Consider the following 27688-nt stretch of genomic DNA (forward strand, 5'->3'; position numbering starts at 1 on the left):
AGACCAACCTACCACAGAACACAAGCGTATGTATTTCTCTCTCCCTCGTGCGCGTGCACACACACACGTGTACTAAAGCTGACCATCCAAAGTAAACAAAAGCATCACATTAAATTTATCCTTGTAACTCAACAACACCCTTGCAAATCTACAAAACAAAATCAATCACCCTCTAATTATGCAGAGGGCCCTTCAGCAGCCCCTTAGCCTGGTGGGAGAACTTCTCTCATGGTGTGACTGTGCCAGTAACCTCTGCTCAGGAAAAGCTCAGTTCATGTATTCTGATCAGAAGGATACATTGTACAGCCACGGGGATGGGGGATTTTTAAAGACACAGTGCTGGATCCTGCAATTCCTTGCACCCTGAAAAATTCTATTAAAGTTGATGAGAGTTTTTGGTGCACACAGAAGCACAGGATCAGTCCCAATCTGTCTCATCTACCAAGAGAGATTCTTACAGTCAAAAAAACTCTGGTGCGCACAACAACAAACAGAGCCTACTGCTTTCTCAGACACAGCTGCTTTAATAATAAAGTCAGGCGCCTTCAGAAAGGAAACAGAGATCCCTGTTTCAAAGGAAATTCTCCCACTGACCCCAAATGGGGTTGCAGGAAAAGGCCCAGAATATCTCCTAGCAGCATTAGCTGCGCTTTCATTAGTTCCGACAACGGACACCAAATTTAGCTCACACAGTCCAAAAGGCCGTTGCAAAGCTTGCCTGCCTCTTTCTTCTGGTCTTTCACAAACTAGAAGCCTCTCCTGCCATGTTGGGGGACATTTTAGCAGGGATGTTTATTCAAGGAAACTACTTAAAAGATTCAAAGTTTTTAAATAGAGGGAAACTGGCAATTCTCTTTGGACATCTAGTCCCTTGTTCAGAAACGCGCTGAAAGCAGCCCATAGTCTCTTTGGTTCCCTCGGCTGCATTTAGCTGCTGAAGTTTGTTAATTAGGGATGTGCCTATTCATCCCCTGCCCCGATGGCTCACCGGCTCCCTTGCCGTGCCAATGTAAGCAGCACAAAGCCCGTCTCACTGATGCCAATTTTATTATTATTGCTCCAATTATGCTCCCAGGGCCTATTGGTGCCAATTACCCCAAGGATGCTCGGAAGGCTGCCCTGGCTTCACAATATGTGTTCACGTTCAGAATCTAAAAACAGTTCGGCCACATTCTTCACGCTGAAAGGCTCCCCAAAGCAAACAAAGTTTTGTCTCCCTCAAAAGCCGCCTGGGTGTTGCGCGATGATGAAAACAGACTGGCTGACCTGCATTCATGCCTCCTCTGACAAAGGAGAGCCTCTGAAATTCACTGAGGCAGGGGCTATCATTGTTGGACTACAGAGCCGCTGAGTTCTCAGGCTCAGTGGCACGTAACTGATCAATGGCCCCGCTCCACAAACGCTTGCTCAGAGTTTTGCTCAGTGCGTTACTTTCTCAGCTTCACAAAAGCTTCTGAGAGGAACGCTGGGAAATGAGTCTGGTTTCGGTAGGGGAGCGTTAGGGCAAGAAGGAAGATGTTGTAAAATGGACAACTTGCCTTGGAAGAAATAGCACGAAGACAGGAAGGAAAGGCCAAGTCTTACTGTGCCCGCATACACTGTTAACACAGTAATGACTTTTTTCCTTTTAAACATCATGGCCAAAATTTTACAATGATGAGAGCCTAAAGTCAGGCTCCTAAATCCCCATTTAGGCACTTAACTTCGTGGCCAGATTTCCAGGAGTGCAAGTATCCAGCAGATCCCATTGACATCAGAAGTTGCAGCTGGGTGCTCAGTACTTATATAGGAATTACCAGACTGGATTAGACCTGAGGTCCATTTAGACCAGTCTGTGACAGTGGTCAGCGCCAGATGCTTCAGAGGAAGGTACAGGAAACCATACAGCAAGCGGACGTGAGATAATCTGCTCCTCATCCTGATCTCTAATAGAAATTGTGAAACACGAGGTTTGATACTGCAAACTTTCTGCAAGGGGCAGCAGCTATAACTCTGGAGATTCTTAGCATCAATTTTTGCCACTTATGCAAGCTAGAAGCTGGGATTTGTATCTGTGACCCCTGGCATACAAATCTGGATCATTTCGACTGCACCCCCTAGCCACTGACAATCAGGCCACATTTGTTTTCGAAGGCTGGAGTTAGGATCCTGTTTCTTATAATGAAGGCCCAGAAGTTCAATATGTGAAAGCTTACAGGCTTGACATTTTATCAACCTTTCAAGATTTGCTATCGAAGTTAGCAGGCAAGGTGAAAACAGATATATTTCGTTACATCCCCTTATATATGTGTATGCCTATATTAAATTGATCCAGAATAATCTAGGCTGCATCGCTTCAAATTTGGGATCTGGATGGCTGTAATATTTCCAATAGACTAATATATATTTTTGCATTCATTTTCTTAAGTGCTCGTTTGGGCATTAACTCTCCCACCCTTTCTCAGGCTAAAAAAGTACCTGGTACCGCTCCCAAAGTAAGGTACTACTTACTAGCCATTAACATGGATGGCACAATTAGGCCCTCAGTGTTTCTTTTTCTTCTAGATCCCAGCCCTAGTTGTTGCATTCCGTTACTAGTGATTAATTGCTAGAGTCAGGCCTAGAATGTCCACTGAAATCAGTGAGAGTTCTTGGAGCTCAACACATGTCAGGATTAAGCACGGAACGACAGACTTGTGTTGATTACAATGTCCCATTTCTCCTATTTCCTGCACAATGATTTTCCTGACTCTGTTCCCTTTTTAATACTTTGCAGTTCCTTATCCAACCCCTCGTCCCAACTGAATTGCAATATTCTCGCCAAGTGCCCATGGTCCAGATTGTGCAATCCTGACTCGCACATGTAGCCTCAACAAAATCAACACCTGCTTGTGTGAGCGGGCACTCACCAGTGCCAGGGTTGCACAGTCTAGCCTGAAATTAGCATGCTCATACTTCGACTCTTGCTGGGTTTTCACACTCCCCTGCCTTCCCCATCACCTTTGCATTCTCAGCGTATACTAGGCGCTTCTACCCCGTCCCTTTTCCAAGCCCCCAAGAGCTCGTCATTCCACAGCAAAGCAAAAGAGGACACTCCCAACTGGAAGACAGTTCAGCCTCTTCATGAAGTTACGATAGTTAATCCACGTCAGCCCCATCATAAGGAAACCATCAAGAGATGATTGATGCCCAAATTTAAGGAAGTAATTACAGATGAACAAGTGATGTTCTGAGCACTGATGTGCCAGAGCATTTGGAACCAATTCAGATCATTCCTGAGCCACTCTCCTTGCTGGTTTGTCAGTGGTAAGGACAGTACATGATGTACAGATGTGGTTTCCTCCATGCAGTAATTACACACCTAAATTCTTCAGAGTGACTTGTAACTGCTAACACCCTCGCCAGGCTACGAGTAGACACAGCTGTAAAGCGATTCTAGAGGGGGAAAGTTTATTTAGTGGTGACATAAGTTAGCCTCCCAGGTCCTATATATTGACTGTTAAACCATCCATAATATATGTGAGGTGTGTAAATCAAGCTAGCTCGCACACTCAGACTGCTGTTTCAACAGCTGGCCTTTGTCAACAAAGCAAAATGCTGCACTATATGGGGCCAGATCCTCAGCTGGCGAAAATCAGCACAACTGCGTTGACTTCAAGGGAATTATGCTGATTTTACACTAGCTGAAGATCAATCCCATAGAGCCCTAAATATTGTACCTCTGAGTCCAGTAATTAACCAACTAGTTACAGAATGCGACAATTACAAGGGTGAGCCATGGGGCAGAGGAGGGAAACCGTCTATGTAGGAGAGTCCTATTTCAAGAGTACTCGTGGCATGTCTGATTTCTTATCAGTTGGTTAATTAACTAATTACTCTAGTCAGATACTATACAGAGAGTCTATTGAAGTAAATGGTTACAAGCATCTTGTTAGCTAAAGTTGTCCTTCAGATATGATTGCGGCTTATTATCCCAGCTGTGACTCAGACTCATTCTCTGACCACCTGCTCTGAACCTTTTTGCCTCAATTTTTCTCCTCTGTAAAATGGGGAAAATAATACCAACCGCAGAGCGGAGTGGTGAGGATTAACTCATGGTCATTTTTTAATCTGAAGCAGACATCTCATGTGCTTTTTAACTTTAAGTAACAAACACACTTGGCTGCATTAGAGATGCATCTTACATACACTGTATGTAAGAGAGCAGTATGATTGCTCAGAGCTCCAGTATGAAACTGGAGAAAAGCCTGTTGAGAGTCTTTAAATTAAGTTTAAGTTAAGTTTAGAGGCGAGAGCAACAAGAGAGGTGTCGTGGTGGGCATGTGCTATAGACCACCAGACCAGGATGGGGAGGTAGATGAGGCTTTCTTCGGACAACTAACAGAAGTTTCCAGATCACAGGCCCTGGTTTTCATGGGGGACTTCAACCACCCTGACATCTGCTGGGAGAGCAATACAGCAGTGCACAGACAATCCAGGAAGTTTTTGGAGAGTGTTGGGGACAACTTCCTGGTGCAAGTGTTGGAGGAACCAACTAGGGGCCGTGCTCCTCTTGATCTGCTGGTCACAAACAGGGAAGAATTGGTAGGGAAAGTAGAAGTGGGTGGCAACCTAGGCAGCAATGACCATGAGATGGTAGTGTTCAGGATCCTGACAAAAGGAAGAAAGGAGAGCAGCAGAATACAGACCCTGGACTTTAGAAAAGCAGACTTTGACTCCCTTAGGGAACTGATGGGCAGGATCCCCTGGGAAGTTAATGAGGGGAAAAGGAGTCCAGGACAGCTGGCTGTATTTTAAAAGAAGCCTTATTGAGGGTGCAGGAACAAACCATCCCGCTGTGCAGAAAGAATAGCAAATACAGCAGGCCACCACCTTAGCTTAATAGAGAAATCTTTGGTGAACTTAAACACAAAAAGGAATCTTACAAGAAGGAGAAACTTGGTCAGATGAATCAGGAGGAGTATAAAAATATTGCTCGAGCATGCAGGGGTGTAATCAGGAAGGCCAAAGCACAACTGGAGTTGCAGTTAGTAAGGGATGTGAAGGGTAACAAGAAGGGTTTCTACAGGTATGTTAGCAACAAGAATGTGGTCACGGAAAGTGTGGGACCCTTACTGAATGGGGGAGGCAACCTTGTGACAGAGGATGTGGAAAAAGCTGAAGTACTCAATGCTTTTTTTGCCTCGGTCTTCACAGACAAGGTCAGCTCCCAGACTGCTGCACTGGGCAGCACAGTATGGGGAGGAGGTGAGCAGCCCTCAGTGTGAAAGAACAGGTTAAGGACTATTTAGAAAAGCTGGACATGCACAAGTCCATGGGTCCAGATCTATCGCATCCGAGGTTGCTGAGGGAGTTGGCTGATGTGGTTGCAGAGCCACTGGCCATTATCTTTGAAAACTCGTGTTGATCGCAGGAAGTCCCGGCCAATTGGAAAAAGGCAAATATAGTGCCAATCTTTAAAAAAGGGAAGAAGGAGAACCCGGGGAACTACAGACTGGTCAGCCTCACCTCAGGCCCTGGAAAAATCATGGAGCAGGTAGGTCCTCAAGGAATCCATTTTGAAGCACTTGGAGGAGAGGAAGGTGATCAGGAACAGTCAGCGTGGATTCACCAAGGGCAAGTCATGCCTGACCAACCTGATTGCCTTCTGTGTTGTGATAACTGCCTCTGTGGACATGGGAAAAGCAGTGGACGTGATATACCTTGACTTTAGCAAAGCTTTTGATAAGGTCTCCCACAGTATTCTTGCTGGCAAGTTAAAAAAGTATGGATTGGATGAATGGACTATAAGGTGGATGGAAAGTTGACTAGATCGTCAGGCTCAACGGGTAGCGATCAATGGCTCAATGTCTAGTTGGCAGCTTGTATCAAGCGGAGTGCCCAGGGGTTGGTCCTGGGGCTGGTTTTGTTCAAAATCTTCATTAATGATCTGGAGGATGGTGTGGATTGCACCCTCAGCGAGTTTGCAGATGACACCAAGCTGGGGGGGAGGTAGATATGCTGGAGGGTAGGGATAGGGTCCAGAGTGACCTTGACAAATTAGAGGATTGGGCCAAAAGAAATCTGATGAGGTTCAACAAGGACAAGTGCAGAGTTCTGCACTTAGGAAGGAAGAATCCCAGGCACCGCTACATGCTGGGGACTGACGGGCTAAGTGGTAGTTCTGCAGAAAAGGCCCTGGGGATTACAGTGGACGAGAAGCTGGATATGAGAGTCAGCAGTGTGCCCTTGTTGCCAAGAAGGCTAATGGCCTATTGGGCTGCATTAGTAGGAGCATTGCCAGCAGATTGAGGGAAGTGATTATTCCCCTCTATTCAGCACTGGTAAGGCCACATCTGGAGTATTGCATTCAGTTTTGAGCCCTCCACTACAGAAAGGATGTGGACAAATTGGAGAGAGTCCAGCGGAGGGCAACTAAAATGATTAGGGGGCTGGGACACATGGTTTACAAGGAGAGGCTGAGGGAACTGGGGTTATTTAGTCTGCAGAAGAGAAGAGTGAGGGGGAATTTGATAGTAGCCTTCAATTACCTGAAGCGGGGTTCCGAAGAGGTTGGAGCTGGGCTGCTTTCAGTGGTGGCAGATGACAGGACAAGGAGCAATGGTCTCAAGTTGCAGTGGGGGAGGTCTAGGTTGGATATTAGGAAAAACTTTTTCACTAAGAGGGTGGTGAAGCACTGGAATAGGTTCCCTAGGGAGGTGGTGGAATCTTCATCCTTAGAAGTTTTTAAGGCCCAGCTTGACATAGCCCTGGCTGGGATGATTTTAGTTGGAGATTGGGCCCGCTTTGAGCAGGGGGTTGGACTAGATGATCTCTTGAGGTCTCTTCCAACCCTAATCTTCTATGATTCTATGAGAGATTCTTAGAAATACGTAGGTGGGGACAGATGATTGTTCTGACCTGAGTTTTGAGATACGAACATAGGATACACCAACCATTTCAATCTGTACTTCACCGGATATTATTTAATCACTGATTAGAGAATAATCTGTCACTAAATTAGCTTTCAGGAGTTTCTGCATTTTAATATTTAATATTATGAAAATAATTTAGCACTCGGATGCTGCACTGACAGGTGGTCTCACAAGTACCTGAAAGAGACAAAGATTAATTTCTGCCCCCTAAACTCTCAGTACACTCATCCCTGCAACAGTTTGGCTAAAGACTTAACAGTGGAAGGAGCTTTAGAACTCAGGTACATTCAGCAGACTCTGTAAGATGCAATGGTACAGCTGAAGGGCTTGCAGCCAAAGAACTTTGCCCCTTCTTAGAAGTTCTTCATCACGACCTCCTTGCACTGCAAGGTGGAACCGCGGTGCCAGTGCATGTTGGTAAGAAGTAGACTTAACCAGCTAACCTAGTCGAGTTAACTCATACTGCTTCACTTTCTTCTTTAGCTTTATGGGCCCCACATCCCAGCTCTCCTCTTCCGTGCCATCAGAGGGGTTTTCGTCACTTGACTCTTCTGTGCCCACTTCCCGGTAGTACAGCTTGTAGCCTGAAATCTGGGCATGGTTGGCTGGAGGCTGCCAAGTGACCAGGAGGGATTCCATTTTCGCTCGGACTTTTAATTCTGTCGGGGCAAACGGAACTAGAAAAACAAGAGGAAAGAAATCCACATTTCAGCAACTCCTCAGTGTTTCCTTGCTTTACTAAGGAGCTTCCTTCTCTCCACCCCTGAAGGACAGGCAGGGTCTGTCCCAGTGAGGGGACATGTCCCTGATGTGGCAGAGAGGAGCAGTGACGATTCTGTCACTGCATGGGCCAACCAGATAAACACAAAATAACAGAACTGATGTTCATCTACATAGCAAGGGGGTGCAGTCTAGTAGGTAGAACTGGTGATTGGGAGCTACGGTGGTGGGGTGGAGTTTACCTGCCCTATTTTGAGTTAGCTATAGCACCACCTTAACGGCTGCTGTCTGTTGGCTCTGCGTTCATCTCGGTATGTTGATTTTGCCTATCCACTTCCAGACATGCCGACACTCATTTTTCATCAGCCCTTGCTTATAACCTGCAGCCTGAGGAAGATCTGGGAGGTGGTGAGGAGAAGGTCCCATCACCAACACATCCAGCAGCAAGGGACAGGGAAAAGCATTCTGGTTTCCTACACTAAATGGAAGCCTAGGAGCGGGGTTCTGGTGTGCCTGGGACCTAGTGCTACAATTCCCTAGTGTAGACACAACCTTATGTGGGGTTGGGTAAGCCATCTAGTCTAACTGCCTCAGCTTCCCCATCTGTGAAATGGGGATCATTGTATTGACCTCCCACCCTCACGGGGGTGCTGTTCCAAGCCCCAGCAAAGAGAAAGGAGCTATGCCACGCATGCCACTCCCCCTACCGTGTGTTTGGTTGTCCTTGTCAGGAGTACGGTGCTGTGTCCACTCCGACGGGGCCCCATACCCTGCACTGGTGCTGGCTGCAATGCGCACTTTGTAGACTTTATTGGGATGGAGCGACTCAAGGGTGATTTGCGTCTCATTTGCACCCACCTCGGTGGAGGAGATCTGATCTGCCAGAGCCAAGGAAACCCCAGTTAGACTTCTTTATTCCAATCTGAGTGAATCCGCCCCTGTGCCGAGGGCCAGCAGAGCGAGATCCGGGCTGCAAATAAGCTGAGGTGAGACTTGCATGGTGCACTGTGCTGGCCTTCAGCCCAGAGGCAAACTTCCCTCAGTGTCACATTGTCACATAACAGTGCGATGATGGTTTATAACTAGAGATGGGCCAAAACTGGAATCGTGACTCAGCGATCCCTTTCCGGTTTCGATTCTGGGTCACATTCAGAACAGGAAGGGGTCTGTTCTCCACACTGAACACACACAATTCCAGTCTGGATACAGCAGGAATCGTGAGACAGCGTGAAGCTGGCAGAAATCTCACAAGAACAGCTGTTGGAGTGAAATTTCCACCCTTCTAGATGGTGGACATCTCAATACCTTGGGCCAAAATCTCCGAAGAGCCCCTACTGAGATTTTGGTGCCATCAAATCGGCAGTCAAATGCTAGCCTTAATTAACTGATATGAACCAAGAACCTACCCCTGACTCACGGCACTTCAAATCCAGCCTAAATCTAATCCAGACCCAGACCCATATTTGAACACTGCCTCCTCAGATCATCTCTGTTATAAGGTATGTTCAGCTAAAGATTTAAACAGAGCCTGGTGGGAGATTTCCATTGGAACTGCAAAGATCAGACTTGCTAGAGATTCAAACAGTGGCCCTATGGTTAATGCAAAGGTCACGTTTAAACGATTCATCCTGTTTGAGCTCCTGTGGGAATTTTGCCCCGGTTCTTTAACATTAAGACTGTGTCTACACTGCAGTTGGGAGGTGTGTTTCCAGGCGCAAGTAGACAAACGTGTGCTCGAGCTAGTGCACTAACAGCAGCAATGTGGAAGCTGCAGGGCTGGCGGCAGCTCAGGCTGGCCGCCCGAATCCAAGCACGCCCGATCCCCTGGCTCTGAGTTCAGGTGGCTAACCCGAGCTGACAGCTGTGTTGCAAAATCTACACGGCTATTTTTAGCGCACTAGCTCGAGCTGAGCTAGCACAGGACTGTCTATCCGTGCTGGGAATCCCACCTCCCAGCTGCAGTGCGGATACACCTTAAACAACCACACATCATCCCCGTGATGCAAACGTTTCAAATGCTTCTCATCGGGTTGGGTGCTTTTAGGCACGGAGAATAAACCCAAGAACCAGGTGTCATGGTGCAGAACAGAAATACAGCTCAAACCCGTGGGAATGTGACACTGTCACATTCCCAATCTCCTCCTTACATCCTGGAGGTGAACAGCTGCAGAGCTAGGAAAGCTTTAGGGGTTGGGACGCCTGCACCGATGAGAAAGTGCCCATGTCCCCACTGAAGGGTTAGTATACTGGCTAACAATACAATAAAACCAGATAAAGCCGAAACCTGGCAAATGTGGTTACATGGGCTTGCCAGGATACTGGTTTTATTTTGACACAATGATCTGATTTATTACAATTACAATTAATCGAATGCACTTCCTCATCTACCCCTATAATCATTAAACCCCTTTCAAAACATAAAAAACACCAGCGACAGCCAGAAGTTGTTACCCTTTGGTGGTTATTTGGTGGCCCGTATGAAATGCAATCCTCAGTCCAGTTCCCATGTGCAATGGCAGAGCTCAGCTGAGGGTGGCCACAGAAAGGGCTCTGGGGAGTGAATTCCTGTCTAACCCTTTCAGGGGAGGTTTGAGGCACATCAGTGGGGCAGTCTGGGGACACCTGCAGGGCTGGTCTCTATGCTGTACGGATATGGATAACAAAGGCCTCTGGGTCCCGAAGGTTTTCAGCCTGGCACCTTTTGCCAGCATTAACCACACACACAATACATTTCTGAGAACTGCATTAACGCACTGAATGCGCCAAGCTCTGCTTCTCACTGAGCCCATTTCCTCCTCACCTTCCTTGAGGGTGCAGTAGTCAATTTTATATTTCGTTATCTTCCCATTGCTCAGCTCCGGAGGGAGAGGCAGCCACGTCACTCTGATGTCAGCCGGGGTTGTACTCGACAGAGACAGCTGAGGAGCAGCGCTGGGAACTGGGGCAAAAGCAATGAACAGATGAGACATCTCCTCAGTCCAAAACCAAGAGCAACAAGCTGCTTCAACAAGAGGCAACTGTGGATTAGCTCCACTTGGAAGCATGTATGTCTGAACCAAGGGGCTTCAGAGGTTCAGGGATTGGCTTTGGGATTGCCCGAGCTGATCCACTCCTCTGGGCATGTGAACCTTGGGTGTCCTCGGTCCTGAAAGTATCGTTCCTGCAGAGTATACAATCGTGACTGCTGGGGGCATGCTGACACTCCATGCCCTTTGTTGAGTCTCACATACTTAATGCCTGTGGTTGGACCACAACAACTTCCACTTCGGTCTTTGCCCTGCTAGCATTTCAATGTTTCATTACCTATTTGCTTCCAGAATTTAAACACAGATATCCTAAGGACGCTCAGAAATGCTCCCAGTTCCATTAAGGATTTGGGAGTTTGCTTTAGACAGGCCTATCTGCTTTCAGTTTTTTGCCCTGGAAACAGAGAGATTTAATGCCACAGGGGATGGCTCAAGGATCTAAGCATCAGGTTTGAAAAACAAGTCTCCCTAGAACCACAGATTTGTATTCCAGGCAGCTGTTCATACTTCTGAGGCAGATTGTGACAGGGAGTTCACCCCACGCCAGCCCTGACGGGATTACGGTGGCTCAGAAGAGGCCAATTAACCTTCTACTGCACCGGGGGGAGAGTCAGGATTGATTGAAAAAGTCTAACTGAAGATGAAGACCAGCTGGGCAGGAGCAGGCTGGGCTTGTATAAGCCAGGAAGTGGAGAGCTGCAGGAAGAGAGTCTGCAGTCACACTCTGGGCAGAAAGAGGTGAAAACCCAGGGGGAGGTGAATGCCCTGGGATCCTGTCCCAGACGGAAGGGGTTCACCCAGGGGAGGTGAGGGGAAGAAAGCCTGTGGAAGTCAAAGCAGGAAGAAACTCAGGGACAGAGCAGCAAGAGTTGAGACTGTGTAGACCTTGGATGCTGATGACAGGATCCCTGAGCAGTAACCTGGAGTAGTGGGTGGGCCCAGGTTTCCTTAGCAGCCACTGGGAAAGTGGCACAGACTGGTAATTGGCAAGGAAAAGTGAGACAGTGTATGGACAGTTGGTCCGGAGGGACTTTGGGACCCCAGCGGGGGAAGACTATAAAGTGACCCATCTGGAGGGCTGAGTCATGAAGAGCGAGTGCTGTGAAGTACTGGAGGAGAGGCCTCTTCAGCGACAGAGTACTGATGGAAAGGGGCACTAGACTGTATGAGACATAATCTCCAGACCCAGCCACAAGGGGGTGCCCCCAGCAGTGACTGTACCCCATTATACAGATACACAGAGATCATGCAGTTTACTATGTGGGTGAATTTCAGATTAAACTTTACAAGTCATGCATGGACATTACAGATCCCGTAACAGAAGGGTTTGCCTGGTATGTGGCCAAAATTTCCCCTTAATGCCACTGTCCTACGGCATGGTATGGGCTAGTTGGCAGTGCCCTCCAGCCCCTGTGCGGCTGCATTTTGGCAGTGTTCTGTATATACTGTTTAAGAAATGCTTTGGAACACTTGGAATGAAAGGCGATATAAATGCAAAATATAATCTTTTAATAGACTTGACTGCAGGCCTGACCCCAGGCCACTGGCTGTTAATGGGAGTCTTTCCATTTGCTTCAGTGGGCTTTGGATCAAGTCCACATGGAGCAAAATCATTGTTATCTAAGTAAAAATCCAGACTGGCTGAATTCACTTCAAGTAATGGTGCCTGTGTGTCAACTGAACCAGGCTCAGAAGACAGCAGGATAATATCTAATGTCTGTTGCTGCCCATGCAGATCACTGTTCCCCACTCTCTGGAAAAAAAAAAAAAAAAAAGCGTCAATGAATATCCAGATGCAACAGGCCACATTCGCAGCGCGTCTGGATTTCTGCAAGCTGACACCATGCTCTGTAGGGTGTTTTGTGAGTCTCCATTTGTGAAGCATAACGATTTCTTGATCGTTTGATAATACTTTCAGACACACCCGTGCACGTCTACTCAACGCACCATCCTCTAGTGTCCGCATGATAATGGAAGAGGACGTCCGACTGGCTCCTAGCTGGGAGTATGCAACCATGTAGAAAACATAATTGGTATTGGGTTCCAGATCTTTCACTTGAAGTTCAGTGGTATCATTATTGACAGCAAATTGGTATTCCACATTATCAGTTCCTAGAGACAAGGCAAAAACCCATCATCAGTACAATCAGCAGGAAGCAAGACACTGGTCAAGTCCAAAATCAGGTCTTCCACAAGGCCTACAAACTGTAGCTTTCCCTCTTTGAAACCATTATGGCTTACCCCTTGTCCTCCCTCTATCACCCTCCCCCTGTCATGTTCTGGCAAATCTTAACTTAGACACTGAGCTCATCGGGAAGGGACATTAGATGCCTACATGTGAACATTTTAGCCAAACTTAAGCACCTAAATCCATACTAAGGCACCTAAATAAGCATCCTGATTTTCACGTGAGTTCTTGCTTCCCACCGACATCCGCAGACATGGAAGATTCTCAGCTAAATTCTCTGAAAGTCAGACCCCGGATTCAGATTGTAGATGTAGACACCTACCTTTAGGCACCCAACTTTGACCGTTTTAGTCACTGTCATTGCCCCTTGGTACCAAGCGTCTTTCTGGTGTTTTGTACGTTCACTGATCATAATTAAGGCTACGCTTTAGTCATGGACGTTGCGCGAGTCACAGAATCCGTGACTTCCAGCAACCTCCGTGACTTCAGCCTGCGGTGGTCGGGAGCTGCAGGGTTCCCCGCTGCCTGTGGGGGCAGGGAGCTGTGGGGTACTGCTGTAGCAGGCAGTGGGGTACCCTGCAGCTCCCATCCACCACAGGTGGCGGGGAAACCCCCAAGCTCCTGGCTGTCCCAGGAGAACCCTCGAGCTCCTGGCTGCCCCAGGCAGCGGGGAACCTCTGGAGCTGCCAGTGAGGGGGAATTCAACAGCTTCTGGCCCCCACGGGCAGTGGGGACCCCTAAAGCTACAAGCGGCTCCTAGCCCTGCGCAGCTGCCCCACTTCAGGCAGTATGGGGACCCACAGATCCCCATTTTGTCAGGAATATTTTTAGTAAAAGTCACGGACAGGTCACGGCTTCCGTGAATTTTTCTTTTTTTGCCCGTGAAGGGTAAAATTTTTCAGAAGTGTCCTGTTGAGCACACTATAGATGTTTACCTACTCTTCTTTCAGTTTTTCACAGCCATCCAGAAGATGGAATAGTGATTTGGAAGGTAGGAAACTGCTTAGTCTGGCTGGGATCCCAGATTAGAATCCCAGCATGGTTATTTCTTCACTGTATCTGTGGGATTCACCAAGGCCTGTTTCGAACATGCATTCCCCAGAGATGCTCAAGGTCAAATTTTCATCCCAGGCTTCCACTTTTGCACGGCCAAGTCTGGTCATGCAACTGATTGCATCACAAAAGTGGCCACTTGCATGCACAGAATGGGGAGATGGGCACCCAACTGCCCAATATGCATGTGCAAAATTGGTAAGTGCAATGAATTGCGTGTGCAAAATTAGGTAAGCAGAGCCAGAGGTGGTCTTAAGGCTTCAAATCCTTAGCTCTGTTCCATTAATATAACAACATCCTTAACAATCATGGGGGGGGGGAGGGCGGGGGCTGAGGTACAGCTCTGCCATACAAACTGAGCTTCCAAAAAAATCCTAGGGTAAAGTGCTCTGAAACCCCATTGACTCACTAGATTTCTCTGACCCTAATGGGGAGAAGTCAATAGTATGAGAGGCAGGTTCTCTGAAGAGGCCCTGCAAACACCACACTACAGCTGCCTGAACTCTCAGACTAAGCACACCCAGTTTGATCACACCCTGTCTGACATGATAACACACCAACAGCCGCTCCTGTCTGTGCAAGATGTAGTTAAAAAATAAATAAGGAAGCACAAGCCCACAAAGGGGACATGCAGCACGTGGATTCGTGTTATCACCGCTATTCTACAATGGTGGTGACAACCGAACTACGCAAACTGAGAGCACCTACCCAGGGCCTTCTGATAATGCAAGGAAAAGCCAATGATCTGCTCGCTGTTGTACTCTGGACGCTCCCAGGACACTAAGACAGTGGTGCTGGACAGGGAGACAGCGGACACCTTCTTGGGAGCACTTGGCAAGCCCTCCCGCACAATGACCGAGAGCTTGGCCGTGGCACATGCCATCCCCAGCCTGTTCTCCGCCACACACTGGTAATAGCCTGCATCCTCCAGCCCGATCTGGTTGATCACCAGGCTGCCACTGCTCGGAATTTTCACCCGGCCATTGGACAGGATGGGCTCTCCGTTCTTCAGCCAGTGGATGATGGGGGCTGGCTCCCCTTCTGCTTTGCAGACAAACCTGGCAGTGCTGGCACGGGTGCGGGAAATGGTTTCGGGAGACTGGGAGATGCTGGGAGGTGCTGAAAGAACAGCAGAGAAATGAAGGTAAAAAAGAAAAAGCCAAGGCGAGCCCTTTCCTCCCAGGCCACATTATGTCTGAAACAGCTCCAGGTACATGGTAGGTTTGCCAGGCAAACTCTTGAGGCTTAATTTAGACTAGCCCCAAAAAATCTGTATCAACTCGCTCCCTGTTCCTAGGCTGTTCTCCCCAATGGCTTCCATAATAGTGGAAGTTAGTTGCTGATACTGATTTTCACAAGGAAACTCTGCAAAAAGAAAAAAAATGCTTCGGTAAGTAAAAAAAATTAAATGGTGGTAATAATGCCACTGAGAACTATTCCGCACTCGGACTGAATAATTGGGACCTGATGGCTTTCTTCTAATTACGTTCCCCTCTTAGACACAGCGAGGGAGCTGTGAGCATCACTTCTGCAGGAGCCTCTGGATGTGATTCTAGGGGAAAAGCAATTATCCGGAGTGGTGTTTACATCTGAAATGTTTATTCGGTCAACTCACCGAGGACACTGAGCTCAGCAGCAGCTGTAACAAACTGCCGGGTCTGGGGTTTGTTCGCCCGACAGACGTACACGCCAGAGTGATGGGGCTGGGCCTGAGGAATTAGGAGGTTGGTCCGGCCTAACACAATCACGTCCATGGAAATAGGCTTCCCATCTGTGGAGCACAAAAACACACACCATGGGTGTAAAGCCTACATTAGGGATCCCAGTGAGACACGAGGGGTTCCAGATTTTAACTAATAACCATCACGAAAAGTTCAATTCCTAGCTCTGCCATTGTACATGCCTTGAGCAAGTCACTTGGTCTCTCTGGGCCTCAGTTTCCTATCTGTAAAATGGGGATAAATAGTACTTTTTTTCTCACCCATTCTTTGTCCATCTTGACTATTTAGGTGGGAAGCAATTTGAGATAAGGACAATCTCTTACTACATGTCTATACAGCACCGAACTTAAATGCCCAAACTTTATTAACATGAGGTTGGCCAGCCAAGCCTTGTGTCTTTCCAGGATATGTAGAGTAGCTAACGTAAACCTCTGAAAACCAGGAAATATACCAATATCACCCCCACAAAACAACCTTAACAGCGCCCTCTTTGTGCTAAGCCCCAACACATCAGTAATGCTCATGCTATTACTTTACACTCAGATGCTACAGAACAATTTCAGATCAACCTGAACTGTAGCAGAGCAGGTGTTCTGCTACAATGAAAGTCAAAGTTGTTTTGCCTAGCAATGGGTGGCATCTTTCGGGGCAGAGCTGTGGTGCAGATTTAATCCCATAGTTAATACGCACACCAGCTCTCTCCAAGAAGAACCTATATTGTGCTGGCAAGGGGTAGCAGCTGAGAAGAAGAGACAGCCCGTGATTACATTTTCACCATTGGGTTTCTCCTAGGGATGGACTCAGACTAGTTCTCATCCTGATCCAAACTGATTCCAAGTTCGGATCTGGGTTTAGTCCATTATAGCCAAGAAGTTCTGACTTGGAGCCAAACATCCCCTACACTCCAGGGTGTCTGGATTCAGACCATATCTAAGGCTGACATATGTGAAGAAGATATTTGCTTTATTACATGCCGATTGGACAAAGTTGCGGGATGAAATCCAGCGTGTATTTGTCTGCTAAAAATCCCACATGCACAGTTTGTTTTACAAGGAGCCAGAGCACTGAGTCATCATTAACTGAAGAGATTTTTTCCAGTCCGGCTCCTGGAAGCTGTACTGAACTGGCTCACAACACTGAGGATGCAATGAATTTGCCAAACCCGCTAATAAATTTTTATGTACCTGCTCTGGTTACTGACCTGTAACGTTTTAGCCAGTTTGATTACATGGGAATTTACTGGCCTGGTTTTGAAGTCTAACCCTGTCATGAACAGCAAAGGCTGAATTTTCCACATGAGCCTTTAACTTGGAACCAACAAAGATTTGTCACATCAGCTACATTTGAAGACTTCTGGTCTGTTTCTTGCTGTGGATAGGATACCGCCATGCACAGCACTGTCACTTTGAAAACAGGATAGACCCAGGGACTCTACAGTTCTCCTGGCATGAGAAATTTCAGCAAAGAGAGAGTTCTTGGAGAAAGTGATAAATAGCTTTGGGGCCCGATCCTGGGGGATGATGAGGAACCTCAGCTTCCCCCTTAAGGCATGGGAAGTTGCGTTTGGCCTTGCCTGGTTTTGCTGGAGGACATCTCGGGGCCTCAGAAGGTGTGTAAGAGAAAAGGGCACAAGCCCGGTTTCCATTCCTTCTCAGAACATCTTTAATTGTAACAAAGAAAAGGAGTACTTGTGGCACCTTAGAGACTAACAAATTTATTTGAGCATAAGCTTTCGTGAGGTACAGCTCACTTCATCGGATGCATTCGGTGGAAAATACAATGGGGAGATTTATATACACACACAGAGAACATGAAACAATGGGTTTTATCATACACACTGTAAGGAGAGTGATCACTTAAGATGAGCTATTACCAGCAGGAAGGGGGGGGGGGGGGGTAACGTCACTGCTGCAAAGCTCCAGGAGCAATGCTGGGTCAGAGGCCCGGCAGTTCCTCAGAACTGAGAACAGAGAGTGCGGGAGCGGACCCGGACCCTGATCCAGGACTGTCCAGGAGTCAAAATGGCCTGGGTGTAATTTAAAGCAACTCTTGGCTTCTCTGCCAACCAGGGATTAGATGGAGCGTCATGCAAGCTACCCTGACCGCCACCCTGCCCCTGCTGCCACCATGGTTCCTCCTTGCTCCCAACAGACCGCAGAGGAAGCCGGTGGCCTGGAGCCAGCGACGTTTACTCTATGCGACTCAAGCATCGCCTCCTCCAGCCAGTCAGGGTTTAAGCAAAGCAAGGGGACTTTGGGCCAGATTGTGGGTGAATTTGCTTGGGGGAGGAGAAGCTTCTCTGGGCGCTCGTAAATCCAACCTGCCAGCTGCCAGGCTGAGCTATAAGGGGCCGAAGGGGCTCAGGTTTTGCACTCATGCATGATTTACTATTTTAGAACTTTGTTTTAGGTTTCAAAAATAACCCACCAGCTTCCAATGCACTGTGGAAAACCATGCTGTTTGCCTCCTCTCCCCTCCACAAGAGCCATGGTTGCTTTCGACCCCGGTACTGCTGCTAACATCCCTGCTACTTCTGTAACTTCTCATCCTTGCTGCGATACATAGCAAGCAAGAACACACCAGCTGGAAGCTCTGCCATTCTCCTCACCCTCCAGACACACTGCCCTAGAGAACAGAAGCTGAAACATCTTCCTGGCTCCACACCCCACTGCTAGCTGCATTCAGTTTAGGCTGTACGTGGAGACAGAGACAAGCTTCCTGCCTTCAGGGTACACAGATGCATCCTCCCGGTCGAGTGGTGGCTTGCTCCGAGTAGCAAGGGCCACTCACCTAGCACAGTCAATGTGGAACACAGCTGTTATCAACGTCTACACACCCTCCCATTTACTGCCCGGTCTGCGGATGGGCCCACAATTTAGTACCCAGGCGTTCAATTCAGGAACGCAACTGCATGCACATTTTGCACACATGCCTAAACACAAGTGACTTGAAAATCTGACCCCAGATGGAACTGACTGTGATACCAACCGTGGCAGAGTTTCAACGGGTAACCTACAGTTGAAACCCTCAGTGTTACAGGACTTTACTCATCCAGAGTGTCTCAGCCCTTCTTTTTACTGCAATTTTGGAACCAAATCTATTTTAATAACCACATGAAGACTGATGAGGCCCCAATCAGCTCATCCATGCTAAGCCAAGGACATCCAGACCGAAAACCTGAGGGCACAGAACAAACATTTAAAAACTAAAGCTTGAAAGAAAATGCGCCACTCATTTAATAAAAAAAAAAAAACACCCAAACTCTAACCGTGCTAATTGACTCTGATTACAAATACTCTGGGCACTCACCACTCTCAGTGTAGTAATGAATAAATTATTTAGCATGGGAAAGATGGGTATTGCTAATTATGTCTTAAGTACATGGGATGAAATGCAAGATTCCAGCTCTGCCTCAATGATTAATCCTCCCTGCTTGTATTCCCCACACGGAGTCCCGCAAGCTTTTTTTTTTTTTTTGGGGGGGGGGGGGGAGAGGAAATATTAGCACATCCAAAAACGTTGCCATTAACGAAGAGCCACTGGAGTAGTTAAGTTACAGCTAAAGACTGATTTGATTAAATGGTTCTGAGGGCGAGGAAAGAGGCTTATGTCATAACATAGATTTTTGAAAACTATTTCAATATGTTTTTGAGACGTGGTTTCTGGACTGAGAACCCACATGGCAAGTTTCAATGTTTAATCGCTCATGGGAAACATCTGGCACAACCTCAGTGATAGTTACACCAGCCCTACTTCTGATTTAGGCTGATCAGCCCTTGACACATGAAAGTCAGTCTGGCTTGTTTACAGGCACTTAATGATATCTTTACTCTTTCTCAGACCTTCATTATCTTGATCATAAGAGGATTTACTTTTGAAAACAAGGCCCCTTAAATGACTAAAGAATCTTTATCATATTTTATAATCCCACAAGATAACAAAAGTTATTTTTACAAAGCAACAGCAGATGTGTTAGAATTCCTACTAACCTTTCTGAACCATTACAAAAGAAGTGTCATCAGCCTGACCCCTATACAGTGACCTTCAATGCTCTGGCTCATACAATATTGCCATGACTAATTTAGATCAAAAGGCATCCAGTAACCAGAATTTCATATATTTTACAGATCAAACAACTATAAAATAAGTTGCGTGCTTTGTAAGGTTTTAGATTCAATTAGCTCAGAAAGGACACTCCAGATCACTGTGTACACAGCCCCATACAGTGGGTAGCAATTTAAAAAGCGCCCTCTCTTCCACAGCACTTTCCCGTTTAACAGATTTTAAAAATACAGTGTGCATAAACTCCTTTCAAATTCAAAAGAATAATTATCTTAATTTACCCTGTCGTATCCAAGAGACAAATGGGGTGGGATCTGCAGAGGCCATACACTCCATGACTGCACTCTCTCCAACTACCACTGTGGTGTTCTCCGGAGCAGCAACAATAGCAACATCTCGAGTCACAGCTGGTTGGGAACCTAATACGCCCAGAAAAAAAAAAGAGGAATAAAAGAAACTCTTTAAAGAAGTGCTGTCCACATTCCATTTATATTAAAAACTAGCTAATTCCTTACCTCCATTTCAAGAACAAACCATCACAGAAAACGGACTTTTCTTCCTCACTGTTTACACTGTTTGTTTGTTACATTTTTTGCCGTTCACTCAACTGGTCTGGTCAATTTCACCTTTGTTTCTGGTTACTTTCACTTCCTGGTTCTCTGATAGGAGTGCCATGTGATTGGGTTTGGAATGGACATGTAAGACTTCAGGGGAATGAGTTTCTATTTCAGGTCAACATTTCTGTTCAAGTCAAACCCTGAACTGCAAGCCCATAGCCAAACATTGTGGGACTTTGAGAAAGTGTAGAATCTGATCTAGAGTTCTGCCCCAGTCCTACAATCACATCCATGTCAGTGAAAGTGGATGCTCGCCTGGAGCCCCACTGAAGTTCTGCACCAACCCCATGTCCCATCCACATAGTTCCAATAGAAGGATCAGGCACTTTGTGGTTCAGAACCTCTACAATTGGCCAAACCAGAACCCCAGATCTGAACATGCCCATATTTAGAGGAATTCCAATGCCAAGTTTGATCTGGAATCTACATCTTAGGTCCATCTAATTTCTTGTCACATTAAATCTGGTAACCAGCCCTCATCGCCATTATTTTTGTCTTCAGAACAAAAGTTCAGTTTAATTACTTAAAATTGTAAAATACGGGGCCACGTCTACACAACCCACCGGATCGGCGGGTAGTGATCAATCTATCAGGGATCGATTTATTGCATCTAGTGTAGATGCAATAAATCGATCCCTGATCGCTCTGCCATCGACTCCGGAACTCCACCACAGCAAGAGGCGGAAGTGGAGTCGACGGGGGAGCGGCGGCCGTCGATCCCGCACCACGAGGACGCAAAGTAAGTGATTCTAAGTCGATCTAAGATACGTTGACTTCAGCTACGCTATTCTCATAGCTGAAGTTGCGAATCTTAGATTGATCCACCGCCCTATTGTAGACCAGGCCTGAGACTCACTCTAGTTGACAGCGTCCCTTTAACCAGCACAAAGGGCCAGATTTTCAAGGGGCTTTGAGCGCAGCTGCAAACGCTGCATGCACAAAATGAGGGGCCAAATTCCACAATGTTGAAGCTGGCAAAGTTTTGCGCTGAACTGTGGTCAGGAAAGGATTTTCTAAAGATTCCTAGGAAGCTGCCAAATAAAATACTAGAAATCCTTTGTTTGTGTTCACATTTAATACTTCACACATTAACAGCTGAATCCTGTCTGTAAGCAGAAAGGTGAATTTCTTTGTTTTGAATATGGAAAGGTTGTCACAGACATTCTGATAACCAGCTGCTAGGTTTTAAAGTCAACCACTGAGAGATCAGTTCTCTGCACACCACACCTTCATCTTTGTGCACATAGAACAAGTCAATATATAGATTACATACCACATACAGAGGGTATAGATGTATGCATAGATAATCCAAAGTGTTTATGTATATATAGGGAGACATATGTATATCCAGTGTGTATAGTATCAAACAACTTCCGGACACTCAAGAGTGGTCTTTTTTTTGTTTGAAGTGAACCTTCTCACTCTCTCAGTCAAGTTTATAAGGAGAGGTTAGGGAGACAGGAAATGTCTTTGCTGAAACTAGAATTTTGTATCAGTTGACAGCAGCTTTGACAGTAGGAATCCTATTCTCTCTGCAGCTAATGAAAGAGGTTCACTGCTTTCTGAAGGATGCTGTTGTTGTCTTCACCGGGTAGGAGATATGCAGTGCTGCACAATGCAAGTAATTACAGCCTCCCTTCAGGTTGCTCCAGGTGCTCTTATTCCTGACAAAGAATATTGTGTGCCTTCAAGGATGCTGTAATTCTTTTAGATCCTGCTTGCTGAAGTTACCAAAAGGTGCATGTTATTTTCACTGGGAGGCACAGACAGCCTTTTGGTGTCCATACAAGAGGGAATGCTTCATTGTCAGCCTGGCGTATTGCAAAATGCATTCAATGCTGGCCTGGTGTATTGCAAAATGCGTACAGTAATATCAGTCCTTAGCTCTTAGATGCAGCATGTTTAATCCTCAGATCTCAAAGGACTTCATAAAGATGGGTAAGTATTCTCTCTACTTCACCTCTACCTGCCCTCCTCAATTTCTTCTTCAGCAGAGGACAAGGTAAAAGGAGGGGAAAAGAAAAATAATATAGCATGGAATAAAGTTAATGGAAGAGTTCGTGGCTCCTAATCCAGCTGCAGCAGCTTCCCTCTGGCAACAAAAATGCGTCCTTCCAGAAGCTAGACCCGCCCATGACTGCCCGTGAAAAGGAGCCATGCAACATCTTTCAGGGCAAAGGGATGGGGCGATTTATCTGATAAGCCATGGGTGAAATTGTGACCTCAATCAAGTCAAAGGAATTTTCGCTATGGACTCCAACAGGGTCAGGATCTACCCCCAAATGTCTCAACACTGTAAGTTACTGGTTTTGATCCCAGTGCGTCACCACTTTAGGAACCAGAGTAGAACAATGGATTTGCTGGATGAGTGATTTTATCTGGTATGGCAATGCATGTGTTTCTAAGGATTAGCTGTGGCATTGTCTACATGGCGAATAAGGAGTAGATATGCGTGCCAGTCCCAGGATATTAGAGAGACAAGGTAGGTGAGGTAATATCTTTTATTGGACCAACATCTATTGGCGAAAGAGACCACTCCCCAACAAAAATCAGTCCAATAAAAGATCTTACCTCACCCACTTTGTCTCTCTAATAAGGGGCAGAAGCTCCCCTGAGGGCATAACATTCCCCCAACAATTTCACTCTGAGTCAGTAAAATACTTTAATGTTCCCAGTTCTTTGGCACTGGGGCAGAAAGTCACAACTTTGCTGACAGCCTTGCGCCAGAAACTGTTTTCAACACAGAAATTCTAATTCTCAGACCGAGACATGACACAGGACATTAGAAACGGAGCATCAGCTCAGGGGCAGGTAGAAGAGCAAAACATATAAGCTAGGGATGCAGCGTTAGGATATTCCCACTTGGATTTCTCAGTCTTCCCGGGTGGCAGCAAGCATCAGGGCCAGATTGTCTTGCACAGCTGAGTTTACCCTCTTTGCCGGGATCCGACAGTATCAAGTGATTCTAACCACTCCCCTTTTCATCTAATTAGAATCTCTTCATTCACATGAAGACACGTGGCAGCAAAAATCTCTTCATTGCTACCCTATTAGAGAAATATCAGGTGAAGGTTTTATTAGTGGTACATCAGATTAAAAAAACCTTCAAGTATACACAATATTAGCAGGGGGGAAAAAGTGTGTATTTACAGTTTACAAACCAACATGGCCCTCTATTTATACTGGTGCCCAACACCATGGTATCTAGTTAACCTCCTCCTAGAGTTGGTTGACACAAACTCCAAGGCTAGCAAGGAAACACAGACTCTTATGCACAAGTAAACACATAATCTAGAAATGAAACAAATTATGTTAGTGCAAAATAGCAGGATTATCAACCAGGAAGTTTGGGATTAGGAAATTTAACCCACTGACACGTCCGTTTCAAACTAACCTAGAAGATTTTCCTGCAATGTTAAAGAGTGGAGACCTAGAAACACAGGAAACTTCTGCAGTCTTCTGCCAATAAAACACCGAGTTTACAGAGTGAAACACACTGTACGAAACCCACTCCCTGCCCCATGTTGTGAACTAAATGTGGGGTTTTTTACTAGAGTTGGGTCCAACCCCCCAAAGTTTAGATCTGGATCCAAATTTTGCTGAAATCCCAGGTGTGTTTGAATGAAGACCTCTTCTTTAGAATAAAGCAAACGTGCTCTACGGAAAATCCCTGAGTCAGGACCCTGTACAGAAAAAGACCCGTAGCCAGCATTTGTCCACCAGATGGAAGCAGAGATACAAAGAAGCATGCTGTGGACTTTTACCCTGGGCAACATTTATATTGGACGTTCTTAAGATTTAACCTCCAAACTCTTTCCAAATACCCAAGCAGAGTCACAACAAAGTTCAGAGGAAAAAAAAGTAAGTATTTCAGCCAGGTCTGAACATGTATCAGCACTTTACACAATAGAACAATTACATTAGTAGATGGAAAAAGGCACATCTGTGATCTGGTTTCATGCTTATAAACACACTGGGAGCTGAACAGGATTTTGCTACATTCAATTACTTAAACTATTCATTCAGGCCAGGCCTATGGCATAAAAGGTTACAAACACCATTGGCTTAACAGCCAAAGGTATGATCACACTATAGCAAAATTCAAGGGATACTTGAATTAGCATGCCAACCAGGCTACCTTGGATTACGCTGGATGGTAAAAGACATTCTATTCCCTGCTGTACATATTGGGCCAAATATTGATTTCAGTGGCGTTACGCCGGCCAAAAGTCCGGCCCACTGTTTAAATATCAAGGGGGTGACTCTCTACCCTGAAGTCATTGGAGTTACCCAAGCAGAGAAGTCGTGTAAGAGGGGAATCGGGCATTGAGGACCCACACTCACTCTGTTACTGAGGCACATGTTAGAAAACATCAGCAATAAGCGAGAGGGTGGTGCCGCCTGTCACTCAGAGCAAAGGCCTCAGGTTTGCTGATTGTAACACAAGTGTTGCAGCACTTAATTGCAGTTGTTTTAGGCCATGGATTTCCTTGACATACTCAGGGGGTGTTTACTATAAAAATGCAGGTGGAGAATTAAAAAGATACAAGTCGCCTGAAATATCAGATAAATGCAACCGTATTCTGAATAGCATCTTTCATCAATGCTACAGCTCCAGGTCAACAAAGTAGGGAAGTCCATGAGTCACACTCTCCCTGTTCAAAAAGAAAAGGAGTACTTGTGGCACCTTAGAGACTAACAAATTTATTTGAGCATAAGCTTATGCTCAAATAAATTTGTTAGTCTCTAAGGTGCCACAAGTACTCCTTTTCTTTTTGCGAATACAGACTAACACGGCTGCTACTCTGAAATCTCCCTGTTCAGCAAAGCAACTGAGCACACTGACTTGAATGAGGCTTTGCTGAACAGGGAGAATGTTACTCACGGACAGGAGTGTGGTGCTGAATTGGGGCCTATATCCCTAAAATGCTTTAAAGAGCAAAATAACACCGCCACCAAGGAGAAATGGTGGAGAGTGGAGGTTTTGTGGGAGAGCAGGGGAGGGAGGAGAGGGAAATTGTCAATCCAGATTTGAAATGAAATGCTCAAGTGGTGAGACACAGGAGGCTGCTCCCACTGCAGATTAGAAAGCGTCTGCACCAGGTGTGGGCATATTACACGGAGGGAGCGAAGGCTGGTTCTAAATGAGCCAAGAGAGTGGAAAGAGGCAACATAAGGTCAAGGAGGGAGGTCTCAACAAGTCCACCAGGGGGTTGGAAAACATGAGGGCAATTCTGAGATGGAACCAGAAAGGAATCGCGGGCAGGAGAGACAGTGGAGGACATGGGTGTTGGGTCACTACACTTTAAACGTGCAAGAAGATCTTGAGTAGAGTACACCTGCTGGGGTAGTTGATGAACACATACTTAGGGGCTCTGTGCATGCACACAGGGTGACATTTGCTCTGGCTTTGTGCAGGGATCGGGGAATTGTTATTATTTATTTGTATTACCATCGCACCTAAAAGCCTCTAGTCATGGAATTCCCCAGTCCACCCGCTGCATCCAACATACCTGTGAGATGCAAGAGCATCCGCTTTCACTCTGCACCCTGCACTGGGATTGCTGGACCTTTGGCGCAGTGCACTAGTACACCCCATGGTCCTGCTCTAGGCCTGCCCTCAAATCCCCTTGTGCAGTGTCCTGTTTAGGGCTGGCAGCACAGATGGGGTATGAACCCACTGTACCTATTCAGCCCCTTCTTCACGGAGCATATGCAGCACAAAAGGCCACCCCCCTAGCCCCCCACCCTGCTGTACTGGGTTAACTAGGCATGAAGTTGGCCATTCAGGAGCCAGGCTGTGCACTTCCAAGTAGAACCCAGTGATAAAGTAGAATGAGCACCAGCCCAGATGGGATTGTTTGCTCACTTACCATAGCCTGGGACAAAGTTGCTGCCATCGCAGAGTTTAATGGTCAATTCTCTTTTTCTGCCTGATTTACGACTTTCCTCACAAGCCTCACAGCAGCTACTCCGTCTCGTCCTTCTGCAGCCCCCGTGCATCGCTTCAGAACAGAGCACGGGGAGGCACTTTGAAAGCGATTTGCTTAATCAGACGGGCACCAATTCCCAGCAAAAAGCTTTGCCAGACTTTCCTGGGTGCTCCTGGTGTCCTCTGGGGTTACAATTTGGGGGTTGGGGGGTTCAAGTCCTCCCCCCCCACACATAAAATGGATCCTCATGCTTCAATACACCTTTTCCTAAAGGATTTTACAACTTGACTCAATTTTTGGAGTCTTTTACCATAGGATCAGAGAGCCCAGCCACCTCGGCTAGCGGTTGCTATAGAAACAGCTCATCCTTAGAGTTCCACATCCAGAGCAGCTCAGCTTGTGTATCCCAACTGCCAAATTATGCCAGAGTTTGAAGTCCTAAACGATATGGTCTTATTGGAAAGGGATGCCGGGGGCAAGCACAGAGCCTCCAGTAGTTCTACGCCAGGCGGCCAAACCAAGCGCCTTTCCTATCAGAGCCACAGTGCTGATGGCACCAAGAGCCGTGATGTTCTGACTCCTACACTTTATAAAACCTAATATGCTAACAGCAGTTAACACTGACCTCCAAGAATGATCTGAGGTCTGGAAAACATGCCTTGTAATAAGAGACTAAAGAAGCTCAATCAATGTAGTCTAGTAAAACAGGAGTGATCTGGGGAAATTATAGACCCGTAAACCTTATATCTTTACCTGGCAAACTGGTTGAAACAATAAATTAAAAACAGAATAACTAAATACCTGGAAGTTCATCATCTGATAGAGTCTGATCACCACGGATCCTGCAAAGGAAAATCATGTCTCTCTAATCGCTTAAAATTCTTTGAATGTGTCAATAAAGTTGTGGATAAAGGAGAACCGGCTGACCTAATTTATTTAGATTCCCAAAAAGCTTTTGACCAGGTTGCGCACAAGAAGCTACTAAAGAAGCTAAGCAGCCACGGAGTGAGAGGCAAAGCTTTGTCATGGCTGAGAGATAGAAAGCAAAGAGCAGGATTAAATGGTCAATTCTCTTCCCAGTGAAAGGTTAATAGCAGGCATTCTCAAGGACTTGTGTTGTTTAATAAATTTATTACTGACCCGCAAAGGGGGGTGAGCAGTGAAGGGCAAAATTTGCAGATGACACAAGGTTATTTAGGCTAGTCAGGACTAGAGAGAGGTGTGAGGAACTTCAGAGGGACCTAATCAAAGTAGGCAAATGGGCAACACAATGGTAAATGAAATTTAATGTTGACAAATGCCAAGTAATACACATTGGAGGGGAAATTAAACTCATCACACAGTTCTCAATTAACTGTATCATCTCAAGAAAGGACCTGGGCTTCAGAGCTTCATGAAAACCTTGGTCAAAAAGCTAACAAGATGTTTGGATGCAAAAGGAATGGGATGGTGAATAATATAAAGAATGGGCAGCC

The 27688-nt window shown here is 46.3% G+C and overlaps 1 protein-coding gene across 2 annotated transcripts in view; it reads right to left on the reverse strand.

The window, feature by feature from the left end:
- Positions 1–27688, reverse strand: part of IGDCC4 (immunoglobulin superfamily DCC subclass member 4) — a 191439-nt gene that overhangs the window by 44514 nt on the left and 119237 nt on the right. For both annotated transcript variants that reach the window (XM_043493295.1, XM_038420543.2), the window contains exons 5-11: positions 19945–20082; positions 15496–15651; positions 14589–14999; positions 12587–12751; positions 10414–10551; positions 8321–8491; positions 7337–7570 (exon numbers count right to left, since the gene is read on the reverse strand). In XM_043493295.1, coding sequence (XP_043349230.1) covers positions 7337–7570; positions 8321–8491; positions 10414–10551; positions 12587–12751; positions 14589–14999; positions 15496–15651; positions 19945–20082 — 1413 coding nt within the window. The remainder of the gene's footprint in view (positions 1–7336; positions 7571–8320; positions 8492–10413; positions 10552–12586; positions 12752–14588; positions 15000–15495; positions 15652–19944; positions 20083–27688) is intronic.

This window comes from Dermochelys coriacea, chromosome 10 (assembly GCF_009764565.3).
Source record: "Dermochelys coriacea isolate rDerCor1 chromosome 10, rDerCor1.pri.v4, whole genome shotgun sequence".
Classification (NCBI taxonomy): domain Eukaryota; kingdom Metazoa; phylum Chordata; order Testudines; family Dermochelyidae; genus Dermochelys; species Dermochelys coriacea.